Consider the following 10,898-nt stretch of genomic DNA (forward strand, 5'->3'; position numbering starts at 1 on the left):
GTGCCCCGGTCCGGGGAGATCCCACATGCTGTGGAGCAGCTGGGCCCGTGAGCCATGGCTGCTGAGCCTGCGTGTCTGGAGCCTGTGCTCCGCAACGGGAGAGGCCACAACAGTGAGAGGCCTGCGTACCGCAAAAAAAAAAAAAGAGAGAGAGCTTTGAGGATGGCCATTAACATGCCAGGCCAGGGAAGCGTGAGATGGAACGATGAACAGCGTTTGCATGAAGGCAGGAGGCCTGAGCTCAAGCCTTAACATGGCTTCTTCCTTGCTGTGTGATGTTGCACCTCTCTGAGCCCAGTACCCTCACCTATAAAGTTTCCTCTCCTCCTAGAATTGTTGTCACCATCAACACAATAACATAGGTGAATCTGCTTTCCTATTTGTAAGGCTCTAGGCACATGTCACTTGTTATCATGGGTCAGTTAGTTTCACTTCCACCACTGACTTGCTCTTGAATCTTTGGAAATATTTCCTGAGCCCTGAACCTTCTCATCTACGAACTAGAGCTGATGATACAGCAGCCTTCAGTAATACCCTTCAGCAGCCATTCTCAAACTTCATTGACCTAGAATCTCTTGGCATGTTGTAAAACCATGTTCCTGAGTCCCGGCACTTATGATCTAGCACGGCTGGACGAAGCCTGGTAATATTCATTCTTAAGAAGGACGCCATCTGATTCTGATGTAGATAGGCCGTGATAACGCTCTGAAACATGCCTCCCTGCAGACTCAGTGTTACAAAGAACCGTGTTATCTGTGGGTAAAGAACTTGACCAAGGTCACCTATAAGTCAGCAAGTCCTGATACCTGGATCCTGTCGTTCTGACCACACGACTGGGACTCTGTCCTGGTCACGGGTCTCCATCGAGGGTTTGATTCCAGAGTACGCAGCTGAAGCTGCCGGCACTCCACAGACCTCTTTAAGTGGCTAAGTGTCATTGCCTTTTTCTTCTTCCTCCACAGACACATTTGCAAGCAAAGTGGCCGCCACCCAGGACCAGTACGCAGATGCATCCATAGGTAACGTCACAGGCAGCAACGCAGTGAACGTCTTCCTGGGAATTGGCGTGGCCTGGTCCATCGCTGCCATCTACCATGCAGCCAACGGGGAACAGTTCAAAGTGTCCCCCGGCACGCTGGCTTTCTCTGTCACTCTCTTCACCATTTTTGCTTTCATCAATGTCGGGGTGCTGCTGTATCGGCGGAGGCCAGAAATCGGAGGTGAGCTGGGTGGGCCCCGGACTGCCAAGCTCCTCACATCCTGCCTCTTTGTGCTCCTGTGGCTCTTGTACATTTTCTTCTCCTCCCTGGAGGCTTACTGCCACATAAAAGGCTTCTAAAGGAACAATCAGATGTAGTAAATTTATATATATATATATACATATATACATAAAAAATTATGTATAACGAACAGAAGAAACTGACATTTGTCATGTCCACTTACCTGCTGATGGAATCCAGCCTCACGAGCAGACTCTGTACTAGGGCCGGAGTGAGAAGGCATCACCTCCTGTTCCCAGGGGCATCGTCACGTTGAACCAGGCGTGGAGGCAGGGCCATCTTTGCAGCTCAGCCTCTGAGGGCTGTGTTCTCCCCGGGTTCATAAATCGTTAAGTCTTTGATTTGTTTTCTGTTTGTTTTTGGCTTGTTTGGGGCGGGGGTTGGGGAGGTAGTTGATGTTAGGCTTTTGTTTTGGTTTTTGGGGAGGATCAGGGTTTTTGCTTCTCTTGTGGGAGGTGATGACCAATCTCAGTGCAAATGGGTTTCGGGTAAAAATGGAAATCATTAAGATTACTCTCCCTTCCCCCAAACATTTAAAACATTATTTTGGATGAAGAGAGGAAATGGGCATGGAAAAAGAAAGAAGCATGTCTTCACCATATAACTAAATTGCATGCTCATCTCTGGGATGGGAGCGCAGAGGTGAAGCTGCCTCCAAGAAGAAACACGGCAGCTGGAATGGAGCCCAGAAAAGTCACGGTCCTAGATAGAGTCTGATAGTGAAAGATAGGATGCCTGGCACTCTTGTTCACCAGGTACAGGCACATCGCGCCTAGATTCCCAGGAACATGCAAAATCCTTTCTTATCTCTTTAGCACTGGACTGTGATGAGCAAGGCCCTTATATTCTGGTGTTCCAGCCCTGCTCACCCCCCAGGCCCCCCATCCCAACCTTCCTGCTCCCCTCCCCTCATACAAACAGGAAGAATAACCCCATTCCAAAAGCACATCATCCTTTTCCACTGGCATCAGTGTGTGTCCCAGTCCCATGTGGCTCTTGCCTGGGATCGTCCGTCAGTTCTGTTTTCAAAAGCATCCATGGCCTGCACACTCCTGTTCCAGTCATGACCGAACACCTGCTCCTCCTTCATGGGCCTGTCTGGGAATGTTGTTGTGATACCTGTTACACAGTGCATGGATGAAAAACAAATACAACAAAACCAAGCGTATCTGTACATAGTAGAGTATAGCACATACCGTTCTCCCATTGGGCAACGTTGATTGATGGGACATTGAAGACATAAGTGAGTTTTCTTTTCACCTGAGTTGTAACTTTTGTGTTGTCATTGAGTTTGATTAGGGATAAAAGGAGAAAATGGCTTATTCATGGATCTGCATGTTCATTTCTAAGAAGCAATAACTGTTACATGGGAAGTTAAAGCTATTGAGAGGACAGTAGGCAAACTACAAAGTATCTTCATGGAAAATTAGCCACTTGGTACACATCAGAGCCTCAAAAAAACTCACCTGTTGGTTCAGGAAGGCCAAGGAGAAGGGCATGTAGAGAAGGGGATGCGTTAGATGTGCCTGAGCTTTGAAAGCCTCCATTCCCACAACACCCCTGCCCCCAAAGTATTTATTTCACATCTGCTCTGTCTGGCACAGATGGTAGATAGTGCTGGTTTGTTCATTTTATTTTTTTATGTAAAAGGCAATTTGGAGCCCTGTTTCTTTCACCGTCCCCTCTGATCATCAGACCCCTCTGATTGTATCTGCAGTTCCTGAGGAGGAAAGAAACCATGGTGAGCAACAGGCCTTTAAAAGTGTATCTTCTCTACCTAGGACTAAGGAGGAAGCAATTAAATGGGATGATTAGTGCCTCCCAGGAGCATTGCCCTGGGAGATTTTTAACCCTGGAAAAGGAATGGCTCTTTCTGTTTCACAGTATCAGAGAGTGTGGATAAACCCAACATTCCAAAGCCATGAGTCCACGAATGAGGTATAAATGGAATGACTTAGGTCCCCTCTCAGACACTTCTCTATCCATAAAGAATCCCAGGCCGGAGACACCCCTAAGCCCTCTGTATTGATTCAAAGATACTTAACTCTCAACAATTTTAATTTGTATTTTCTTCCACTTAATAATCACGCTCATTCATCATTTAATAAACATTGGGTGACCGAATGAATAATTAAATGCTGGTTACCCACTCAATATGTCAGGTACTGTGCTACCTCTTGGGGACTAAACCATGGACAAGACAGCCCAGATCCCTGCCCAGAGGGGGTTAACACAGCCACATGGAAACAGTTTGATCTTACGAGAAAAACACAATTCTGAAACCCTCTTGTCTAAATATCTAAGATTTTCTTTAACTGAGACAGTATAAGGCATAGGGTACAAAAAGCATTCTATGTATCTGTAGCCAATCTTGCAGATCTGCACATCTTCCCATTTTAAACCAAGTAAGGCAATTGTGCTGGTGATCCAGATCACTGAGAAGGCCCAATTAACCCCAATTTTTATCCTTCTTGGACAGCAGTACTTTTCTATGCCCCCCACAGCTCTACAATTTCTCCTATCTCTTGGAGCCTCACCCCTACCTGTCATGGCCCAACACACTGGTGGCCTAACTAACTCCTTTGAGGGCAAACTCTAACCCTTTTTTTTTTTTTTGAAGATTAAATAGAAAGCTAGCCTAGGAACACCAAGTAAATTGTCAAGGGATATGAGTTGTTGAAACATTAGAAAGACTTTGCCCTCCTTTCTAGCCATATTTGGAATGTTAATAATCCCATAGCAAATTTTCACAAAGGACTTTAAGAAATCCTTGCCGTTGGTCAACTTCAAAGCTTTTTGGTTTGTTTGCTTTTTAAATTTTCATGTTTTAGAGAAAATATGATTCTGGTTGTTCAGGGTTGTATTAGGAATTATAGTCATGTAAAATTATTTTGTTTGATTATTTTGTGTGTATTATGCACAGCTTGGGGGGGAAGTGCACTAATTGTGCTGTTCCTTATAAATGGTACACACTATTGACACAGACAAATAAAGTTTCTAATTGTTTCTGATTTAATCACTAGTGATACAGCATATTCTGTATGGAATGTTTTCTCTCTTCTCATTGTCATCCACTTCATCTTTTGTTTTCATGTTTTGAAGAAATAAAGACCAAAAAGGTATTATTGTGCAATTGGTATCCTCATCCAAAAGAAAGAAAATAGATGCCCAGTATTCGACTTGGCAAATATCAACCCTTTGGTCATGCATTGTTTCCTTTTAGTGTCCCAAAGGAGCAGAGGGTCAGAATATTGAGAGAAATGATACTTTATGCACCTCACTGTCTTTAAATTTTTCTTTAGAATTCTTCATATTATTCTTTAGAATTCCCATATTATATCCATATATGGTCATACACAGAACACTTTCCTATGGGAAGGTAATTTTCTTGGATCAACAATTAATGTGTCTCCTGGGACCCAATCTTCGGTTTAACACAGAATGAGCAGCCAACATCTATTTCTTTAACAGTGAAAGGAATAATTCAGTGACCAGAGTAGCCTTGACTGTTGAGCAACTCTTCAGCAAAATGCCGTGGCCCAATGATTCTAACCTCTTATAAGCTAATTTTATTCTTTCAAAGATTTTGATTCAAGCCTTCCACCAGTGAAGGTTTTATGGAGCTTTGCTCTTGTGGCTCACAGCATACACACTAAGTTTTTTCTTCTTATAATTTTTTCTTATAAAGCATGCTGTCTTCAACTCTGCAGCTATTCTGATAGGTGGCTCTCATCCACAATGAGACTTCCTAATGCAATACCTCCCCCCGCAGTGGTCTCATGATTAATAAAAGATCATTGTACACATGGTCTTGTCCACAGGGGGCTAGATTCATTGTTGATTCCACAGCCCAGGGCCCCTGCTCCTAATCTGTCAAAGTGAGATTCACCAGTTTAGCTGCTTACATCTGAGAACATTGTGGGAGCAATCAGAAAAATAACACATTTCCTCTGGTAGATGATGAAGCCCTTACATTCTCTAATGGTGACAAAACTTCACTTTCTCGAGAATGTAAATCAACTCCTTTAAGACTTCTTTCAGTGTTTCCTGGCTCAAGATGTGTAGTTTCTCTTTGATTATGGTTTTCTGTCTGTGTCTGATTGTGGGCAGTTATATCCAGAGCAAGTCATGAGTATAGTTTCATAACTCAAGAATATTTGGCCATTTCATGATCAACCATGTACGACACTGGATCTTACAGTGACCTAAAAATGGCACTTGGCTTTTGTTGTAGTAATCACTGCAATTGGCCAAGACATTCCAGCTGTTGGTAGAATTGAGCATTTCAATTGATAATCAAGCACATTACATAGAAGAGACATATAAAAATCATATTTATCTTACCAAGAAAGAAAGGTGCTGTGATGAGTGGCTTCATGAACTTTCATTCAGATCTACTTACAGATTTTGGTCATGGATTGCATTTCTGCTCTTCTTTCCAACCATTGTGTTCTTATCACCTCTAGCCCCATTCATTGTCTTCCACCCAACATGTCAAGTGTTGGTCGGTCCTGATGATATTTCACCTGCAAAGATAGCATAGGAAGGGGAAACAATTGTAAGAGACATTTAACTTTTAGAGCTTAATCCAGCCATGGTTAGTCATCTCCCAAAGCAGAGAATGTCTCACCTATAGGAGGAGCAGCCACTAAGTGGTGGGACTCCCAAGGGACAGAGTGCTTCAGCATTCCAGCCAACGAGAAATGGGTGAGTATCTAGCTGTGACTTTTTCCCTGCCAAGATATCCAAACAGATGCACTCAGAGGCTCTCCCAATTTCCATTTTGTCAAAGGTCCTCTGATTGACTCTCCTATGGGACTTTTAAATCAGTGGTCATTGTATAAATTATTTTCATTGATTGACTGATTTGTAGAACAGAACATTATAACTTCAAAAAAGCAACATAACTTTGTAGTTAGAATTATGACCCATGTCTTTACAGGAGGAATTGCTTGCCCAGAATTGCCTGGTAATCAATGCAGTATTTTACAGATGCTTAACCTGCTCACATTCTTTAGAATCATGCAGTCTAACCTTTTTTCAAAGATCCAGAGAGGTGTCCCCTTGGGAATATGCAATCTTAACCTTTTTTTTTTTTCCCGTTTTCCAACCTTTGTAGTTCTTCCACGGCTATTCCCATCATATTCATTACCCTTAGTAGTGTTTACTATTACCTCTCAACAACGTGGAAAAGGCTCATACTAAAAATGCTCTGGTCATGTTTTTTTTCGGGGGGGGGTGGTTTGCAGTACGCGGGCCTCTCACTGCTGTGGCCTCACCCACTGCGGAGCACAGGCTCCGCACGCACAGGCTCAGCGGCCATGGCTCACAGGCCCAGCCGCTCCGTGGCATGGGGGATCTTCCCGGACCAGGGCACGAACCCGCGTCCCTTGCATCGGCAGGCGGACTCTCAACCACTGCGCCACCAGGGAAGCCCTCTGGTCATGTTTTATTGAAAGTTAATTTGTTATCGGAAAGTCAAATATAATGACGTTCCACCTGGAAAACAGTCATCAGACAGTGGTATCTCTATAAATGTTTAGGACAGGATTAGACCCTACAGCTACACACTGCAGCAGCACTGTTCATTTTGTTCCTCTCTGGATCACATGCTTCATGTTTTAGTGCCCACCTACTTAGCCTTTTATTCTATAAATATATGTAGGTATGGGTCGAGGAGAAAGACCCCCACGTACATATCCAAACGTGAAGTGTGTAACCATAGAAACCCATCATATATAGCTTCCATGCCTCCAAGAAATATGAGTGGATCAAATGCTTCTCTGTAGTTATTACATTCATGATATGCAAATGGTAGGGAAATTCACATTAGTAACCAAACACACCAAGAGAGAAATTAGCTAACATCAATGTTACTGAGTCAATTTTGACAGTTAATGCAGAGCCCAGCCCTCCTAATTTGTTGACTGCAAAGAGATCTACCTACCCAAATCCAGTAGTGTAGAAGGGAATTCATTTACTAGAATGATTATACAGCCCTCTGTACTGGAAATTGTTTATTTGCCTAGAAGGATATGGCCCAGAGATTTTCAAAGACATTTCCCCTACATTCCCAAGTTGAAATGACCCACATTTAATTTACAGCATTTGTTATTAGACCTCTTAAAGCCACATGGTAGAGCAATAGATAAATTCTCCAAGGAGATCTTTCCTAAAAACATGATCCTAGGTTTGCAGTGACCCATCCTCCAATGTGAAGATTCCATTCTTTCCAAGTGAAAAGAACAGTTTCTCTTAAATATATACCAAATATATAACCACTTTTCAAAATATGTCACCTAAAAAGACTAAATTATATAAGTATTTAAGATAAAGCTGATATGGCCCATGTGTCTAGTTGTGAGAAAAATAATTCTCTACCTTCTTATACTCAACATTAAAATTTGTCATTTCTTCCCAAGGAAGACATCTTAAAAGATTTTCCATTCTCATGATACTCATATAATTAAAGAACATGGCTAAAATAATGATGTGGGTGAGAATTATCTATGTGCTTGACAAGAACATATTTAAAAATGAGAGAATTAGCCCAAAGAAAATTGTTAAGATCTCATCCCAGGCTACCCTTGTCTAAGATATTTGAAAGCCATTATCCTTACAGAAGATGGATTCCCAGTTTTTAGAAACAACAGTACAATTAACACTCTCATTCTCAGTTTTTATATGAAAATCAAAGCTGAGCATGCATAACCTTTGGCTTTGGCAACCAAAAAAGAAAAAAAAGTATGCTTTTGGCACACTTTTCTATACTGCTGAGTTACTTTGTGTAATGCACTGGACTTACACAGATGTGTCATAAAAATGCCTCCAATAATTTCCATCCTCTTATTTTAAGCCATGAAGTTTCTAAATTTCACAACATAATAACTTGATAATTTCATTTATAAAAGGCTGATTCTATCTTGATGTTATTTACATTTCAGAAAGAATTTGAATATTTAAAATAATAACACATCAGATGGGATATTGAGCTTGAATCTAGCCCAAATAAACGATAAAGCTCAGACAGACCTATCAATAGTTAAAAGGCTTGTGAAACACTGACCTTTTCATGAACAGCAAATAGAAATGCTGTTTTCAACCTTCTTTTTATGGAAAGTTGCCATTTCAACCAGTGTAAAAACAAACAAGCAAAAGATTTGAAATGCTAATTTGAAGATTATTTCTGTGAGAATCAGATACGGTTTCAGAAGTAAATCTCCTCTATTCCACCTCTTCCTAGAGCATAGAGATACATAAATACAAAAATAGATGATGTATGTCAAAGAACTCGAATGGCATTTTCAGATGTCTAGGATTGCCCTAAAAGCCCATGTCAGGTTGGTGTTCCTTTTTATCAGATCTCTTTTATAAATGGGAGAAGGGGGGCGGGGGGAGAGACATGGAAGGAAGCATATTCCTGAATTTTTTTTTCCTTTTTAAAGATGTAAATTCAAAGTTGTTTGAAAACTGCTTAGAATACTGTTAATTATATCTATCCTTCTAAAAACATACATAGATTTTTAAAAGGAAGAAATTCATTTTTTCTTTCCTCATTTGGCAAGCATTTCTGATAGAAAGTTTTTTGGATCAATTAGGGCTCCTTTCTGACTTTTCCAATTACCCTCTGTTTTTTGGGGGGTTTTGAATACAGTTCTTGAAAAAAAATCCTCATCTAGGTCAAATCCTGGGGGATTAAAAGGATGAGAGTTTATATTTTCCTGGAAACATAGCACTGAGCAGATCAGCCCCCATACATTAGTTGATATTTTCTAGAAATGTGTTTTGGCGTGTTGGGACAAAAGGAATGGGACTCCCACCTAGTTTTGCCACAAATACCTAATCATCTACTGACATGCAGATTCTCCACTAGCTGTAGTTTAGCTTAGATATTCTCAACTAAACCCACCCTCAACTCTCATATACACCGGTTGTCTTATCCTTCATGTTTTGCTGCCAAGATCTTACTAACAGGCAAACTAGCCCTTTCAACCAGTTGGTACATGAGATTTCTCCAAGGGGAAGGATGAGAAGTGGGTACAGAGTGGGGTGTGATGTTCATGCCAAGTCACTGGAGCCTATTTAGTCAAATGCTTCATTACATATTGGACTCTGTTTGGGACACTTACTATCGGAAATATTGCAAGGACTTTATTTTATTGATATTTCATCAACTAATCTTTTGTGGTATTGGATCTAAGCAAAGGATGGCATCATGCCAAAACATAAAGTTATTTTTGTTAGCTACACTGTTATTGTTACAATTTGCAAGAAAATAATGTCTGATATTTCCGTATAAAACTCTCAGCACAGTATTTTGCTGCCATCAGTAATCTGATAGGAAATTTGACACTCTGAATCTTCTTTGAGACAGAAGATGCTGTGGTAAATGTATATGTGAGGCTTAAAATATTCTTGATATTCTCAGGTGGTTCTCACAGACTCTGCATAGATTTACTTTTCTAAAACAAATGAGTATCTTTCTCAACAAAATAGATCGGGAATTTTCCCAAGATGCACCCAAAGAACCTGTGAGCATGAGGTCGCATCAGTGGCTCTACTTCAGTGCCCCCTTTTCCTACTTCTGACCTGTGCACATCTTTCAGAAACAACTGCAGACAGTGAGAGAAAGCCAAAAAAAAAAAAAAGAGTTGTCCTCCCTTTCAAAAGGAACTAAACCTGCTTCTCTTTAAAACTGTGACTGTTTCACATGTTTAATATGAAACACAAAACCGAGAGAGATGCTTTTAAACCCCAGATCTGAAGCAAAGATTGCATTTTTGCAAAGCTGTCAGGAGAATTTATGTTAATCATTGAGACATGGGATTTAATAACATCAGTACCCAACCACTGCCCTCCCCCATCCCGTTCATACAGTATCTAGAGGCAAACAAGCAGTCAGGCAGGGGAGACGGATCACTATTAATATCATAATCACACCACCATTTAGTCACTAGATGGCATCAGGAAGTAGGCAGAATAGATGGGATCAATCCTAGTCCTTGAGCCAGATCACCACCTTGCTCACCCCCGTGATGGGTATGGTCTATGAACATTAGAACAATGCAAGGATTTTTTTCACTTGATGTGAATAGTACCTGCAGAGATTCCTTTCTGCTCTGAGCCAGCATGTTGTGTTTGACTCAAACCTTTCCAAAAAGAGTCATGCAGCTTCATCACGTACTTGTTGCCTTCTTGGAGAGTGAATCCCTCTTTCCAAACTGGTTGCCATGGAATGAATTTTTTAAAACACTGAGAAAGCAACAAACACTAAGTATTGGACCTAGTGGTGAGAGTCTAAACTTGCATTTTTTCTTTCCAGCCAATGCACTGACACTCCACCTCTAAAAATCATTTCATTCGTAAAATAAAAATAATAGTTGCTTTGTCATTGTTCACAATTAATTGATACCTCTTCAGAGCTTGAAGCTTCCACTAACCAAAATGAGATCCGTGGGCAGTATTATTATGACTCTACCCAAAGACAAGGTTTGTTTTGTGAAGAGACCAGAATTGATTTGGGTCCCTTTAAAGCAACAGACAAGATATTTAATAACATTTGAACACAATGAAGAAGATTCAGCACATGCTGCTGGGTTAGAGGAGGGCTGGGCTTCT

The 10,898-nt window shown here is 41.1% G+C and overlaps 1 protein-coding gene across 3 annotated transcripts in view; it reads left to right on the forward strand.

The window, feature by feature from the left end:
• SLC8A1 (solute carrier family 8 member A1) overlaps positions 1-1,638 on the forward strand; it is a 346,526-nt gene extending 344,888 nt beyond the window's left edge. For all 3 annotated transcript variants that reach the window (XM_081253598.1, XM_081253599.1, XM_081253597.1), the window contains one exon: positions 963-1,638. In XM_081253598.1, the coding sequence (XP_081109724.1) occupies positions 963-1,339 (377 nt within the window). In that variant the 3' untranslated portion in view covers positions 1,340-1,638. The remainder of the gene's footprint in view (positions 1-962) is intronic.
• The last annotated feature ends 9,260 nt before the right edge of the window (positions 1,639-10,898 follow it).

This window comes from Mesoplodon bidens, assembly GCF_964165515.1.
Source record: "Mesoplodon bidens genome assembly, chromosome: 14".
In the NCBI taxonomy this organism is placed as follows: Eukaryota; Metazoa; Chordata; class Mammalia; order Artiodactyla; family Ziphiidae; genus Mesoplodon; species Mesoplodon bidens.